This window comes from Eurytemora carolleeae, unplaced genomic scaffold (genome assembly GCF_000591075.1).
Source record: "Eurytemora carolleeae unplaced genomic scaffold, Eaff_2.0 scaffold170, whole genome shotgun sequence".
NCBI lineage: Eukaryota > Metazoa > Arthropoda > Copepoda > Calanoida > Temoridae > Eurytemora > Eurytemora carolleeae.
In genome coordinates, this window is record NW_019396067.1 from 128,121 (window position 1) to 146,534 (window position 18,414).

Consider the following 18,414-nt stretch of genomic DNA (forward strand, 5'->3'; position numbering starts at 1 on the left):
TCACGCCTCCTTTCCTGTAATAAATTTAGTGTAAGAAGTAAGATTGTAAATATATATTTATCTGAGTAAGATAGTAAATATATATTTATATATCTAAGTAAGATTGTAAATATATATCTATCTGAGTAAGATAGTAAATATATATTTATCTGAGTAAGATAGTAAATATATATTTATATATCTGAGTAAGATGGTAAATATATATTTATATATCTGAGTAAGATTGTAAATATATATCTATATATCTGAGTAAGATTGTAAATATATATTTATATATCTGAGTAAGCTAGTAAATTCTGATCTTTATGTAAAGTCCTCTTTCCCAATATATAAAGGATAAACTATATATATATACACTATACAGGATAAACTATATATACTGGTGGTGCTACAGTGCTACTAGATCCATCCGTAGGGAATTTTTTCTCCATTTCTTTTATTGCAAAGGTGGCTCTGGTTTATAAACTACAGATTCAGGGATAGATAGCATAGAAATATAGATAGATAGTATAGAAATATAGATAGTTAGAATAGAAATATAGATAGGTAGCATAGAAATATAGATAGTTAAAATAGAAATATAGATAGATAGCATAGAAATATAGATAGTCAGAATAGAAATATAGATAGTTAGCGTATAAATATAGATTGTTAGCATAGTAGAAATACAGATAGATTGCATAGAAATATTGATATATAGCATAGAAATATAGATATTTAGAATAGAAGGATAGATATAATAGAAATATAGATAGATAGTATATCAATATTGAAAGACAGCATAGAAATATAGATAGAAAGTATAGAAATATAGATAGATTGCATAGAAATATAGATAATTAGAATAGACGTATAGAAAGTTAGACTAGAAACACAGATAGATAGAATATAAATATAGATATATAGAATAGAAATATAGATAGATAGCATAGATGTATTGATAAATAGCATAGAAATATAGATAGAAAGAATAGAGATATAGATAGATTGCATAGAATTATAGATTGTTAGCATAGTAGAATTACAGAAAGATAGCATAGAAATAGCACATTAAAGAAAAGCGCTCATATATAGAGGTAAAAATGATACAATTGTGAATAGAACATGCAGTTACCGATTTGGCGATTTTAATCAAGTCTTGAAGTTTAGTTTTTAAGATAATTCTATAGATTTTGAGCCATGGAAACTAAATTGAATTTTTTTTAAATGGAGAGTTTCTTGAAATAACGTATACAGTCTCTTGAAAGAAGGAAAGAAATTTTTGAGCCCGGAATCTGAATTGAAATTTTTAGATTAAAGTTTTTTAATATTTTACCTAGGAGTGTGGTTTCAAGTTAAAGAACCTGGCTAATGCTTACAAGGTTTTATACTTTACAAAAAGAAAACTGAGAAATGTTTAGTTTTCTGAAAGAGAGAAAATATTTCTTATAAATAAATATAAAAGAGCACTATTCTATATATAATGGAGCCCATTTCGTTTCAAAACTTAAGCTACAGAACTATACAGAAATAAATGAATATCATTTAGTAGAAACACGGCTAACGAGTTAATAATCAAACTATGACTTCTGTTAGATTAAATAATATAAGTTTGAAATATCAAAGGTTTATGACATATGGTTCAAAAGATATAGGGATTAGAAAATCAGAATTTGTTGCAAGGACTCAATTCCTTTGCAAAATTCTCATCGATTTTTGCTTGAGAGCTTAAAACCTTTAAATCACAGTGGGATACAAACAAAAAAGTATATATAAATATGGAAGTTTGTTTCAATAAAAGGAGTTTTGATTAAAACAATGCAAGATTTCCATTCAGAGTAAAATTTACTTCAAAGAAAGGAACAAAAATGAATGAAAGATAGAAATTTAATTAGCTGATTAAAATAATGAATTAAATAATTGAGATAAAAAATGGAAGAATGGATGAAAGGATGAATAGGATGAAAGGATGAATAGGATGAATGAATGAATGAATAATTGAATGGACGGATACATAAATCATGGTTTGGGACATGTTTTTGGGGTTTTAACGATTATTAAGTCCCATTGTTCGAAGGGTTTTATGTTTTACATGGATAAAATAATGAAATAATGAATGAAAAATTACCGACTATCCTGCCAGATACAGATCTAGGAGTTATATCTATTCCCTGCTGCATAAAAGCACCTAAAAATATAAAACAATTCATCCAAGGGCAAAAATAAACAGTAAGTTCAATATAAAAATAAACAATTGATGACTCAGGTATTTTACAAATGAATAATAGTTCCCAACATCTATTCAACATTACGCAAACCAATCTAGGGCAAACCAGTAAAACTGGAGCAAACTATTACATCTAAACCAAGACAAAATACCATGAGCAAAATATCAAAAAAAGCGAACCAATTTATTTAGAGCAAAACCATTGTTACTAGAGCAAACCAGCATAACAAGGTAAAACTTGTGTACCATGAGAAATCCATTATAACTAGAGAAAACAAGTGTACCTGGAGCAAACCAATATAGCAAGAAAAAACTGGTGTACCTGGAGAAATTCATAATAACTAGAGCAAACAAGTGTACCTTGAGTAGACCATTATAATAAGAGCAAAGAAGTGTACCTGGAGTAAATCATTATAACTAGAGCAAACAAGTGTACCTTGAGTAAACCATTATAATAAGAGCAAAGAAGTGTACCTGGAGCAAATCATTATAACTAGAGCAAAAAAGTGTACCCCAAGCAAATCATTATAACAAAAGCAAACAAGTTTAGATGAGGGCAATATATTATAACAAGAGCAAACAAGTGTACCTGGAGATATCCATTTTAATCAGAGCAAACAAATTAACTAGGAACAAACCATTATGATAAGAGAAAACAAGAATAACTGGAGCAATGCATTATAATTAGAGCAAACTAGTGATCTTCTCGCAAACCATTACGACAAGATCAAAAACTATAATGGAGAAATCCAATATTACTAAAGTAAACAACTTTACCAGGAGCAAAACATTATAAAAAGAGCAAATCAATGCACTTATAGACCAAAACTGTGAAAGTATACAAAACAAATAGAAAGAAAATGCCACTATTTTTAATTAAGTCGGAGCAAATCAATTATACACCTAGAGTAAATTAACATACCTAGAGCAAACCAAAGTGAGTTGATAACACTGAAATGGTTTGATACTGTAGTTCCAGCGATTGATTCTTCTATTTGCCATTCATACGGAGAAAATCTAGAAAAATATGGTTTATAGAGAGACAGAGAGAGAGCAGTAAAGTTATGCATTATATTTAAGTTTATGTTTGTCTGAAGCATAAATATATTCGTCTTTGTCAAACATGAAGACTCCATTTCTGAAATCTTGAATATTCCAGACTTTCAGACTCTTTTTCTAAGAAATGGTATAATAATAAAGAGCAAGTAGCACTGGCGTTGTGACAAATAAACACAATACTACTTGATATATAGTTACTCCGGTTCAACACATATATATACACCATACATATCCGCAGTATATTTATACACCCGGAGCTAACAAACCTTCCAAGTATTAACCTCAGAGCCCAAAACTTAAGATAGGGTAGCGTTATGAAAACCAGTTTTGGAACTCGGGTTTCTGTAATCAAAGGTAAAACCTTTCCAGTAAACTAGCTGTATAGGAATGCAGAGTACAGGAGTACAGGAGTACAGGAGTACAATAACAAATTTTACAAATTCTGAAATACTTTCAAAGTATGGAGGGTACGTGAACCAAGTTCTATTCCAACTAAATTAATTAAAGTTAATTTCAAAGGACTACAGACGAAGTTTCATGTGGCTCTCTATTTAAAAAAGTGTTAATCCTATTCACAACGGTACCCTTTAAATATTAAAATGAAGGAGAAATCCATATATTTTCAGCTTAAAATTCATTTAAATTGTGGTTTCTCTATTAGAGTGACTTGCGTATTTCCACTCCAGAGAGAAATGTTCCTTCAAGGTTGAAAGGGTACCGTTGTAAATCAGATATTACAATCTATAGTCACTTTAAAGCTTTTATAATTTATCTTAGATATCTTTATAATATTGAAGGTTTGGAGAATAATAAGAAATATCAAGAATATTGTCATATATTTGGTTTTCTCATTTATCTAGAATAATTTTATAGATCTCTTTTTCCCTTTACTCAAATATTTAATTTTTTAACACTTTATTGCCCCGGCTGTTAACTGTAGCAGCTGAATACTTTATTGACCAGATGTCTGAACTTTTGTTTTGGGAATCTTGGGATCAAGTATTGATCTCCATCTTATTGTCATACCCTGCCACATAAATTTCACCAGACGGGGATCATTCATTTGGCGTTCCGTACCGTTATGCCTCATATAGTCTGTATTTGTACTGTACTGCTTACCCTTGGCTAGTCCCGGTACATGAAATGAACTGGAATGTACCGTACTGCAGAGATAACCTTAATTAAGGAAACAAGCCTTTAATCTTAAATTTAAAAGAGTCTATATTGGATATCAAGATCAAGCGTTTGATATTAACGACCATAGACAAATTTTGAGCTTTGGTTGGATTTTGATTAGTTTCAAATTTAATGTTTCTTATATGTATGTATATATATATATATATATATATATTATATATATTTTATATATATAATTGTATATTGTATANCTCCCCGCCGCCCTCCCGTCATCTCAGTTTTTCAATATTGTCAAGAAGATTTAGTGGGATGAAAATATTGTCTAATATTGGATAGAATATGGAGAATATAAAGACACCTACTGAGCCACAGTCATAAAGGTCTCAGCTTAATTTTTTCGATTTAAAAAAAACTTTTTTAGGTTTTAAGGGATTATATATGAATTTTAAGAGATATATCAAATAGTCATGGTTAACAAAACACAACTTTAAACCTTCATAATTTTTTTGCAATTTAGAGATTAGAAAAATGTTTGTAAAGGAAATGAGTTTTTGCCACAAACTCAAATTTTTCCCCCTATAAATTTGCAACCCGATGTTGTAGACCTTTAATATGTCATACTATAAATTCGGCAAGGTCAAATAGTCTATAAGTTTAAAATATCAAAGGTCTAGACCATCAGGTGGAAAATTTGAGGTTGTGACAAAAACTGAATTTCTAGCTTTCTATTTAGAAATATTTCGTTCTTTTATTCTGGGGCATATTTTAAGACTATCTATTATTCTGAAACATCTTTTAAAAACATCTATTATTATGGAATATCTTTAAAGAACATCTATTATTATGGAATATCTTTAAAGAACATCTATTATTCTGGAACATCTTTAAAGAACATCTATTATTCTGGAACATCTTTAAAGAACATCCATTATTATGGAACATCTTTTAAGAACATCCATTATTCTGGAACATCTTTTAAGAACATCCATTATTCTGGAACATTTTTTAAGAGCATCTATTATTCTGGGGCATCTTTAAAATTGTATAAATATATTGGCTTGAATATTGACTTAAATCAGAAAAATGAGGTGGTATATACGTATGTACTTCAAATAAGTTAACAATCTCTTCATGTTGACAGTCCTTTAGGGTAAATCTGCTAAAAAAGTCTATGAATGTTCTAAACAAGTAATTAATTTTAAATCGAAGATGGATAAACTGAATATCTGTGTTGCAGCATCAGAACTTATTATCTGTTTAATCAAGCGAGGAAGGGATTTACAATATATATATATAACACAAACTAGAACAAGAGTCCACCTTGACTAGAACCTGGGTTGAACGCCTCATGCAACACGGCAACTGATTTAAAATTAGTGGAAAACGATCAAATTACTAATTTTTTAATGCATTTTCGCTATTTTTTCGAAATTTTCTGAAAACCATCAAAAGTCAGATTTTCCCTTTTTTGATCGATTTACGAAAATTTTAGATCCGTTTCCGCTTTATTTTAATTAAATATCTAATGGATCTAACATTTTGGTAAAACGAACTCAAAAAAGAGGAAACCCATTTTGTCCGACTTTTGAGGGTTTTCCGAAAAAATCGACGAAATCGCAGAAATACATTAAAAACTGAGTAAATTAATCGGTTTCCGCTTATTTTAGATCAGTTTCCGTGTTGAGAAGTTTCCATGTCACCCGTATAGACATATTTTAACATGTATAGACATTACACAACATAAAGCAACAATTTAGGATTTCGTGGATTTTTCTGTTCTCATAATTTGGCTGATTTCCGAAAAAAAGTTGAAATTTTCTTAAGACAAAATTCTAGCCGGATCGGTTCAGCCGTTTTTACGATTATTGGATACTAAAAAACATAACATATATATATAAAGAAGTAGGTATAAAAGATATATGTAAATAAATATAATATCAGATTAAGCCAAGTATAAATACACTTATAGAAAGAGTACTATAGAATGAATGATAGATTAATAGCAAGAAGGTTAGCTAGCTGTACAGTGTACACACACAAAATAATAATGAAATAATAATAGGAATTCTCATCATAAAAGAGAAAAAAATATAATGGAAACCAACTCGGAAGATTTTCTTTGATATTTACATTATAGAACAAATAAAATTAAATCTAGAACGAAATATTCTACCGTGAGACACAGAAAACTGTGGAAGAGGAAGACGACTTGAAAAACCTTTTGTTTATTTGCTATTGTTTTAAGTAAATTTGTCAGTAGGTTGAAAATCAGTTTATTAATTGAAATACGGTTAAATTGGGTTATGCACATTGCACTGTGTACGTACACATCTTTATTGCTGTGTTTCATGTTCACTATTTAAAGCCATAACTTGATTCTGACAGCCGTCTGCCTATAAGTTGTATGGGTCCGTTTGTATGTACGTTAGTATAACTCCAATCTAGAGATACTGGAGTTACTGGTAGGACTTTGGTACCTCGTAACTCCTTTTTATTTTACACCTTAGTGTGAGAAATGCTACTTGTTTGGTTTTATAATTTATGATTAAAAAAGGTATTGATAACACTATATTATTTTGGTTCGCAGTGCTATAAAGTCTAAAAACTTTTTAGCACGTCGTGCCAAAATAATATTGGAATAGGTAATTTTATGAAATATTTGTGTACTTGTCTTATTGAAATGATTATTTCTAGATAAAATAAGCTTTTTAACAAAGCAAAAATAGAAAGATAAAGTTAATTTCAATTTGATTTTTATTTAAATTGAAAAAATATTAATTTTGGAATAAGTTTTTTTGAGAAAATCTGAGAACCAATCAAAACGTTATAGCACGGTGATATAATGTACAGCTAATTTAACATTATAGCACGATGATTACTATATAGCACGATGACTACTTTATAGCACGATGATTACTATATAGTACGTTCACCATAAAGTGAGTATGAATGATAAAGTTCACAATACTTTTATAAAAAAAAGTAACAAAGAATGGGTTTGCAGAAGTTTCCTTCTGATATTAAACAAACTGATGAGCGATGACTGTCTTAATATCATTTTTTTTCATTTTCGCTAAAAGCTTTAAGATAAGCTCAGAGATAAAACTTTTTAAGTATTAAGAAGATCAAGGTGCATTAAATTAATTTGAAAAAAGTTATTTTTAGTTTTTATCTTTTTTATGAAGAAAAGCCGCCGAATATATAGGATACCTCCAGACAAAACTGCGTAAATTTTAGAGATATAAAAAGTTTTAAATGCCACCCCCCCCCCCCCTTGATAACTATAGGATAGATGGCATAAGCCTCAGACTACTAGTTTCGACTATATCTTCACATTAATGATCAGATAAAGGTTGGTTGGCCCAGCTTAGTATTCAAATATACACTGGTGGGGCGGGCCCTCTTTAAATGGAATTGGTCACTTGAAATAAATGGAAATGTCCATTTTATGTAAGGGTTAATGTACTTAATTCTACTTCATATCGTACACAAACAAATTTTTAAAAATAAACAATCTATATTATTTTTTCTTTCATAATTATTTTTTCTCCAATGCCACAAAAATGTGAAATTAAATATTAATAATATTAAACTTTATTAATATTTACACTTATGTATATTAAATTTTCAATTATGAAAATCATTAAGCTAAATAATCTAACATTTATAATCATTAATTAAAATCAAATTTAAATGAAATTTTACTTATTCATATTTTATATTTTTGTATGTACCAGAATTATAATGCCTAATTCCTTCCAAGTTCCATGTGAACTGGCAAAATTTATCAACATTTTCTTTTCCACGGTTATCCAGAATTTATGAGACTGTAAAGACGACAAGAAATTCATATTATGACGATCCCAACGTTAAATTAAGTCTCCTGCCTTACATATAGTCTTTTAATGACTTATTTAATGATTTGGCAAAGGAAGAAACAAGTTGCATGAAATACATACATTAGGAATGTACATTCTCGCAAAAGGCATACATATATGCATGTTGCAGTCCAGTATACGTTATGATACATAAGGTACATAAAACAGTATACATTTGTTTCATAAGATACAACAATATATATTGTATAATGTATACGTTATGATACATAAGATACATAACACAATATACATTCGTTTCATAAGATACAACAATATATATTGCATAATGTATACTTTATGATACAAAAGATACATTATACAATATAAATTTGTTTCATAAGATACATTATACATTATACATTTGTTTCATAAGATACATTATACAATATACATTTGTTTCATAAGATACATTATACAATATACATTCGTTTCATAAGATACAACAATATGTATTTGTTTCCTAAGAAGAGAAGTCTTCAATACAAATAAGAAAAATCTAAGTTTGTTTCATGCTACGCAATCTTCAGGATTATTTCACATACATTACACTGGCAGCCGTAGCACATTTGAATTTCCGAGTCGGGTCAACCTTTCCGCTCCCAGTTTGTACTGTACCTGGCTCTATGGACAGGACTAGCCGGTGCAACAAGATTGACGCGGTCAGACTTTATGCTTCATATAGGTTCAATTTACTTTTACTAGAGGGACAGAGGTGCGTGATTTCTTTAAATAGTCGCATTTAAAAGTCAAATATTAAAAGTAACTTTAGAAAGATGGGCGCGAAGCGCCTTGAGTTCTTTGTCAAATATAAGTATCCATTCTTCTGAAGTTGATAGAAAATTCCACCCATATTTAATAGGTTAAATCTGAGGGATTATTTGTGGGTATAGTCAGGCAATAAATTCAGCTTTAAACTCATCTTGTCAACATATTAAAGAAAAACCAGCAGAATATATAAATTACGATCAGTAATATTTAGGATGGAAAACTCACAATTTTTAGAAAGAAGAAGGAAAAAGAGGGCTTTAAGATGGCATACCAGCTTAAAAGGAAAAGGGGGGGGGGCTGGACGTTGTTGGGTGTTTTTCTATAGGCATTTTCACATGGTCGATTTCCCAAGTGACAATTTCAAAAGTGACAACTTCCCAAATGTGCTATTTACCAATCGGCAACTTCCCAAATGTACTATTTACCAATCGGCAACTTCCCAAATGTACAGTTAAGGTTAGGTTAGGCTTTCTGTGACCCCGCGGGCTGCAATGGGGCCCGAGCGCTGCGGCTTAAAAATGGTAGGGTGCCAAGCGCTGCGGCTAGGACAGACTTGGGAAGTTAACGTTAGGAAACTTGCACATTTGGGAAGTTACCTTTTCGGAAAATAGCCTTGGGAATGTGCCGCTTGGAAAAATGCCTTTGGAAAAGTACCTAACTTCGGCTTGAAGATGACCTGCTAACAAGGAAGAGGGGGAGGGTGGAAGATGACCTACCTGCTAACAAGGAAGAGGGGGAGGGTGGAAGATGACCTACCTGCTAACAAGGAAGAGGACTATGCTGACTCCAATATAAGCAAAGAGTACGCACATCCAGATTTCTAGACTTAGCGGGTTCATGAACGTAAAAACTCCTGGTCGTTGTTTCACAGGTTCCTGCAGATGATTTTTTTAATTACATAATTTCAATTTTTTTTAAGGTGAATATGCTTTCATTTTTAAAATTTTATAATTCCGGTATCTTTGCAATCTGATTCATAGTTTGAAATATCAAACATCTACGACATTGGGTTGCGAAGATATAGGATTTAGATTTGTGGCAAAGACTCAATTTTACCCCCAAAAAAACTCGCAAATCAGGTAATTGAATGAATTGTAGTTTTCTAGATCTTTCATCTTTGCAACATAAAGAGACTGTGTAAGTGACCCTCCATGCAAAGACGCAATACTCGTTTCACAACTTAGTTTTTGCCACAAAAAAAAATTCATCTCTTTCTTGGTTTGACAAATGGGTATATATTTACCCAGGAAAAAATGCAGTAAATTTCCCCGGAACATATAATTTGATTAAATTTGCAATAAAATGTGCAGAATACATAATGTGCAAAAATCGAGTGCAGAAATGCAACCATCCGATTTGCACAAATTGAATGAAAATACTTTAAGAGGAGTTTAGAGAATATTTATCAGTTGTCAGATTTGAGCAGAGTATGTTACCATCTTCATACAGGATGAGACTTATAAGAGACGACTGTACAGAATTTATTCCATCATTTTATTCATTGTGCACTACAGCTGTAAGCATGTTACTCTCTTTGCTAAATCATTAAAAAACTATATTTAAGGCAGAAAAACAAATTCAAAGATAAGAAAGTTCTATTTGTTTCTTTTTTGTTCTCTCCCTTTTTATGATTTTTCCTTCCATCTACAAAATTTTCGCCTTCCCTTTTCGAATTATTAATTTTTTTTTTAATTCCTCCCTTCCCTTAAAAAAAATATCCCCCTTTAAAATATTATCCCCCCTGCAAAAACTTATACCCCAGCCCTTTAAAAACTTATCCCCCCTTTAAAAACTTATCCCCCCTTTAAAAAATTATCCCCCTTTAAAATCTTATCCCCTCTTTAAAAAATGATTCCCCTTCTAATAATGTATGTTTACCTTTATCATTATTGATATCCCTAGAGACATGAAAGGTTTAGTAAAATCCGCAACCTAAAATTTAATAAATTCTACAAAAAACATAAACTCTAGAAACAAAAAGAATTTTTTTTTGATAAAAACAAATACAAAAATCACTTTATTTTAATAATGATTAAACTTGTAAGTTTATTTACTTGTTTTACACAAAACTCCATTTCAACGAAATTTTTTCTTCCTCACCCCAGGAAAAATAATTTGGGGTTGATTTTTGAATCATAAGTTTAACCTGTTCTCTTTGTGAGTTAATCGTAAGCGGAGCAATCGCTATTTCAGCTTCTCTTCTTACAAGTTCTCCAACCATACCTAGATACAAGGACTAAAGTTTCCAACCATATCTGGATAAACAAGATTATAACCAAACCAGAGTTCGGAATTTATGATAGAGAGAGGTAGTTGAGCTATCCGGAGCTCAATTCACTACCTGTACCAAATTAAGATTAACCAGAACCTTCTTTTTTTCCTAAATAATCTCCTAGCGAAATGAAAATATGTAATAATCTCCTAACGAGAGGCAAATATGTTTTAATCTCCTAACGTGAAGCAAATATGTTTTAATCTCCTAGCGAGAAGAAAATATGTTTAACTCGATTCTGTACATTTAAAAGTCTCAAGCTAAGAATTAAAAAATCAAGAGTTCACCGAGCAAGCCCTTGATAATTTATTCATACTTCATGAAACACATATTTGTTAAGAGATTTATCAATATAATTGGTCCTTAAATTTTTGTAAAGTTTTTTTGATGATCTAAATCTTTTGACTTTTTTCCTAATTATTTTTAAGTATGTGGGCAAACATGAAAGATTTAAACAAAGATTTCGTATTGTATATTTAATTATAAAAATATTTCTCTAGTCCCATTTTCAATTTTGTCCGGTAAGTTTATATTTTTGAAATTAAAATTAAGAACTAACAATGTTCTAGTTTTTAGGAGAAATAGGGTTGATGTTTTTAGCCCCGACAGATTAAAGTACGGTAATACTTATAAAACTGAGAAATATAAAGACGACTGTAAGAATCAAAATAAGACTAGGTTAGATAGTCATATGAACATTTAACACAGCAATTGTGAAGTGTACACAGACCCAATTCTATTGATAAGTTCCTGGTTAGTGGTAAAACTATTTGGTTTAAAACAACATCAAATAGACATTGATCCTATAATTCTACAGTTTTATGAATCACCCAGTTGTAGTAATTCTGAAGAGATACAGGAATATTAGGGATCAAAGCCAATATTCAGAAATAGAAAATTCTATCAATTATTTTTCCATCAGAGTTTATGAAGAGAGGCATTTTCTTTAATTTCTCTCGGAAAAGTAATTTTAAGATCAAAGAAGGCAAAGTTTCAGGTTTTAGAGGATTAGAAGATAGATCGATAGATAGCTTTAAGATTCTCAGGTATTTGGAAGGAAAATGTTTAAAAAGATATAGAAGTAAGTATACAGGAAGCGACATAAAACCGTGGAATAAGATGATGACATTTAAGCAATCTTATGTGAATTTGATGTTGTTCTAAACGTTTTACCATCTGGCTTAAAAATTAACCTAGAAACTGTTTTAGACCATAACTTGAGTTAAAAGTCATCTTCCAAGTTCATAGTCTCACTGTATATAAAAGGATCTAAAAAAAAAAAATTTTCTCCGGTTTACCGAAAATAACATTCCAGCCACCTGATGCTTGCGGGTCCGGAGAACAATAAGAAGGACAAGGAGAAAAAATAGAAAGAATGCAGATAGAAAGGAGGAAAAGAAGAAAGATGAAAAGGAGGAGAAGGAGGAGAAGGAGGAGAAGGAGGAGAAGGAGGAGAAGGAGGAGAAGGAGGAGAAGGAGGAGAAGGAGGAGAAGGAGTAGAAGGAGTAGAAGGAGGAAAAGGAGGAAAAGGAGGAGAAGGAGGAGAAGGAGGAGAAGGAGGAGAAGGATGAGAAGGAGAGAAGGAAGAGAAGATGGAGAAGGAGGAGAAGGAGGAGAAAGTGGAGAAGGAGGAGAAGGAGGAGAAGGAGGAGAAGGAGGAGAAGGAGGAGAAGGAGAGAAGGAAGAGAAGGAAGATAAGGAAGAGAAGTAGGAGAAGGAGGAGAAGGAGGAAAAGGAGGTGAAGGAGGAGAAGGAGAAGAGGGAGGAAACAGAGAAGAAGGAGATAAAGAAATAAAAGGAGAAAATAAACCGGAGTTTACACCCCCGGATTCTGAATTCAGTTTCTATATTTCTTTTTTTTACTTATAGTTAGTAAACCGTTGCAGTAAACCTTGTACAGTGTTTAGTGTAGTTGATCCTATATTCTGTACATCCAGGATACCTACAAAGGATGAGAAAAGGGGGAGAAAAAGGTGAGAAATGAGGGGGGGGGATTTGCTCCGGGTTGCCGAAACTTACCGCTCCATCCTCCAGGTGCTTGAGGGTCCGGAGTACCGTATTTGCTGTCATTTACAGGTTTTATTTGAAACTTACCGTTCCATCCTCCAGGTGCTAGAGGGTCAGGAGAACCGTATTTGCTGTCATTTACAGGTTTTATATGAAACCTACCGTTCCAACCTCCAGGTGCTAGAGGGTCCGGAGAATCATATTTGCTGTCATTTACAGGTTTTATTTGAAACCTACCGTTCCATCCTCCAGGTGTTACAGGGTCCGGAGAACCTTATTTGCTGTCATTTACAGTTTTTATTTGAAACCTACCGTTCCATCCTCCAGGTGCTAGAGGGTCCGGAGAACCTTATTTGCTGTCATTTACAGTTTTTATTTGAAACCTACCGTTCCATCCTCCAGGTGCTAGAGGGTCCGGAGAACCGTATTTGCTGTCATTTACAGGTTTTATTTGAAACCTACCGTTCCATCCTCCAGGTGCTAGAGGGTCCGGAGAACCGTATTTGCTGTCATTTACGGGTTTTATTTGAAACCTACCGTTCCATCCTCCAGGTGCTAGAGGGTCCGGAGAACCGTATTTGCTGTCATTTACAGGTTTTATTTGAAACTTTATCCCGGTTAGACTGGTAATCAGGGTCGCCAGGTCCTGAATATTAAGATTTTTAATATTTGTTTGAACGCAAAAAGAATGAGAATTCAAACTGCCAACGTGACTAAAGGGGCTGTCGGCATAATTACATATCTGGTCGGTTCACAGCTCGGTGGAACTTAAATCTTTAAATGAGTAACAATAAATATGAAATAATTAATATCTATATATTAATTTTTATTTATATTTAGTTAATTATGCAGCAGGAAGAAGGCATGAAATTCAAAGAAATTACTTTTTTCTTTGAAAAACGACAAAATCTTTCTCATTTTTCGTAAATTTAAGGTTACTAAAATTACCCTTGAAAGTTGAAAGTCGACACGTTGACAGTACTAATTAGTAATTTTGTAATTAAATCAAGGGTTTAAATTACTTTAACAGTCCTTAACATTCGTTCAAAGGAGTGGCGCCTTTGCCACAAACTCTGATTTTCTAATCCCTATATCTTTGCAAACCAATGTCACATACCTTGGATATTTCAAACTATGAATCCTGTTTTATCAAATAGTTTTAGTTAGAAATAAAGGTTTACCCCCAGGTTGAAAAGATATAGGGATTAAAAATTTAGAGTTTGAGGGAAATAATCTATTCCTTTGATCAATTTTCTATTCACACTTATTTCCTTATTAATTAGAACTAATTGGATCACCTTGCAGTATCCTTCATATCTATCATTTCCAACCAGGGTTTCTCCTTTCCTAGGTTTAGCAAGCATCATGTAGGGTTCCTCCAGTATTGTCGTCATCACAAAGGTTTGAGATCTGAATAATTTATATTGATATAAGGGACTGTAGTCGGTATTTCAAGTGACACAACAGTTTTACAAATTTATTCTTTAAATCATTGTCTCCTCAAGGATGAATGAGAAATCCATGTTTTCTGGCTGAGTGTTTATTATTTTGATTGCTGTTTCTATATGAAAGTCACAGTGAAGGAAATTGTAAGAATTCAACACTTTTTAAGAAAAACGACGTTATCTTTCTCACTACTTAAAGATAGGGTTCATTTGAAAATGAATACTCTATATGAATAAATGGTCCCTTGAAATAACGTCAACAATCCCTTTAATCATAAAATAATAATATTAATATTTATAATTAATGGATGAAAGAATGTATGACGTGAATATTGAATATTGAGGAAACTTACAGAGTTTCTGAGAATCGAGTAGTTTACTTCATATATCGGGTCGTTTCACTCCTTTTATTGGATAGTTTCCTTTTTAATATTGAGAAGTTTCCCTCTTATTATCGAGTAGTTTCTTTCTTATTTTAAGTTAGTTTCCTTCTTATTATTGAGTAGTTTCCTTCTTATTTTCGAGTAGTTTCATTCATATTATTGAGTAGTTTCCTTCTTATTATTGAGTAGTTTCCTTCATATTTTTAAGTAGTTTCCTTCATCTGATTGAGTAGTTTCCTTCTTATTATGGATTGGTTTTGTTCTTATTATTGAGTAGTTTCCCTGTTATTATCGAGTAGTTGTCTTCATATATCGAGTAGTTGTTCTTCTTATCATTGAGTAGTTTACAGTTTATCATCTGATAGTTTCCCTTTTATTATCAAGTGGTTTCCTTCTTGACATTGGATAGTTTCTTTTTCTTATCGGATAGTTTTTTTTATTATGCTTATGTTAATTAAACCGGCCGTCCTAATGCAAGGTATTGGTTTTAGTGTACAGTACACAGCCCCACTTAATAAGTTATTTCAAGTAACTAGTAAAACTATTTAATTTATAAACATCAATAGATAGCTTAAATGTCTTGTTCTATTCCACGGTTTAATTTACGTAAAAAATCCACCAAATCTCCTTAAACCAAACCAAATATATATTATTTATTTAATTTATAAAGTTCTATTGTTTATTGTTTATCAAAATTGGTTATTATATATGTATAAATATATATATATATATATATATATATATATATATATATATATGTATGAAGGAATGTACGAATATGAAAATATTTAGATTAACTTTGAAGTTTACTTTAATCTTAATTTATTTTGAATATTTAAATCTTATAAATCAAAAGAAGCTGGATTGAACCTTTTAGATAGTTGTTTATTTATATATGAATAGATTTTAAAAACAGAAAATAAAACAAATCAGAAAGGTAAGGAATATAATTGTTTTAAGGGTTTAAAGCATCTTGTTACTGATGGCAAAAAATATCTTTAAAATTATTATCAAGTCCAGAAAAATCTTTAAAGTCATATTTGAAACGGAAAATAAAAAAGTTTATTTTTTAATTTTAAAAAAAATTTGATGGAAGTGTTTGATCCCTTTATTTTAGTTATCTCCGCAGGATACGATCACCACCGAATATCCAAGAGAAATTAAACTTATCCGTAGGTTTGCACAAACTGGAGATCAAAGCTTGATCACAAGATCAATTCACAACAGAAACTTTCTAATCTTAGGACGTATTTGGAAAACAACCGTTTGGGATTAAATCACTTTGGAATTTTTCGCCCATGGGGAATACCTAACACCGATAAAACTGTTTGCTGATAAACTTTGGGTCATAATTCTAACCTTAAGATAAAAAACATGGGATGAATTAGACTCCAGTACTACTCAGATGCAATACATTATGCTCTATATGACTCCCCAGTACTACTCGGATACACTAGGCTCTATATGACTCTAGTACTACTCGGATACACTATTGGCTCTATCTGAATTCAGCACTACTCGGATACACTATTGGCTCTATCTGAATTCAGTACTACTCGGATACACTATTGGCTCTATCTGATTCCAGTACTACTCGGATACACTAGGCTCTATCTGACTCCAGTAATTCTCGGATACACTATTGGCTCTATCTGAATTCAGTACTACTCGGATACACTATTGATTCTATCTGAATTCAGTACTTCTCGGATACACTTTTGGCTCTATCTGATTCCAGTACTACTCGGATACACTAGGCTCTATCTGACTCCAGTTCTTCTCGGATACACTATTGGCTCTATCTGACTTCCGTGCTACCCGGATACACTGTTGGCTCTATCTGAATTCAGTACTACTCGGATACACTATTAGCTCTATCTGATTCCAGTACTACTCGGAACTAGGCTCTATCTGCAGTACAGATATAAAACTCTCATATTCAGAAGAAATAAATCTTAAACTGCAGACAGCAATAAAATAGAATGAGAAGTAGGAGAATAAATGGAAGGAAGAGAGTGATAAGATGGAGGAAAAGTAGGAAAATAAGGAGAAAGACGAGAAGGAGAAGAAGGAGGAGACGGAGGAGAAGGAAGAGAAAAAAGATAAGGAAGAGCAGGAAGAGAAAGAAGAGAAGGAACAGAAGGAACAGAAGGAACAGAAAGAAGAGAAGGAACAGAAAGAAGAGAAGGAACAGAAGGAACAGAAAGAAGAGAAGGAAGAGAAGGATCAGAAGGAACAGAAGGAACAGAAGGACATTGGTTCAACCCTTAACGTTATCTTTACCCTTCAAGATAAAAAGTCTTTATCTCTTTATCTTTTTGCAAACCAAATATGGGGGGTTTATGATCTATCGGTTCTTTGGTTGATTATTTCAACTCTAGCCCCTATAATTAATCCTATAACCCCTAAACTCTGTAATTGATCATATATTCGCAAACTAAAAGGGGGTTAAAAAAACCAAACCCTTCACTCTTTTTGTCTCTCACAGGCTCGATTATTACCCAATCATAATAAAATGTATACCAAAGTGTCTCTAAGATGTTAGGACTCCATGGTTAAAATAAATAAATGCTCTATATCTCTTAATGATGGAACTAATCAGCATACCCGGCTGGGATTTCTCATTCTTACCACACTGCTTCTGTAAACATTCAGTTCACATTTCTTCCTTGGCAACCTTCTTTTTTAACATTGCCCTAATATTCAATAATAGGCCGGACACTTTATAACTTCATGGACATTGTCAGGTGTAAACCGAACTTTCATTGAAGCCTTTGCTGACAGTATAAAATGCTGGTGGAGGTGACTGTTTACAGGTATGTCCATAGATAAATAAATAAACATAGATAGCTTATGTACGCAAAATCACCAAGAATTGTACAGTCCGCGAACTCATAATTCTAGGGGTCAAAGTGTACTTCAATGATAAGCGGGGTGGTTTAGTGTTTTAATGGATTTCATAGAATAGAGTGTAAAATAACTCCGGGAATGGAACTATTTGAACAACAATGCTTCACTGAGCAAAATATCATATTGACGAGAACTGATTAAGGACATGAGAAGGACTAAACTAACTTAAATTTCTCTCTACAGAACTCACGTAAACCACAAGTACTCAATGATCACAACCGACCTAGTTAATTTATATAATAGGAACATCTTTAAAACATCTCTGTACATTTATATCTTTCAAGAAGAAAAATGTCGTCTTATGCGCAATCTATCTTTATCAATGGGAATGTCCTGCCAGCAAGCAGCA

At 32.0% G+C, this 18,414-nt stretch overlaps 1 protein-coding gene across 3 annotated transcripts in view; it reads right to left on the reverse strand.

Annotated features, from left to right (window-relative positions):
• The window catches only part of LOC111710311 (glutamate receptor 1), a 65,766-nt gene that overhangs the window by 16,944 nt on the left and 30,408 nt on the right, over positions 1–18,414 (reverse strand). For all 3 annotated transcript variants that reach the window (XM_023484383.1, XM_023484375.1, XM_023484388.1), the window contains exons 13-19: positions 14,626–14,737; positions 13,865–13,973; positions 11,195–11,271; positions 10,927–10,980; positions 9,805–9,923; positions 3,129–3,223; positions 2,108–2,167 (exon numbers count right to left, since the gene is read on the reverse strand). In XM_023484383.1, the coding sequence (XP_023340151.1) occupies positions 2,108–2,167; positions 3,129–3,223; positions 9,805–9,923; positions 10,927–10,980; positions 11,195–11,271; positions 13,865–13,973; positions 14,626–14,737 (626 nt within the window). The remainder of the gene's footprint in view (positions 1–2,107; positions 2,168–3,128; positions 3,224–9,804; positions 9,924–10,926; positions 10,981–11,194; positions 11,272–13,864; positions 13,974–14,625; positions 14,738–18,414) is intronic.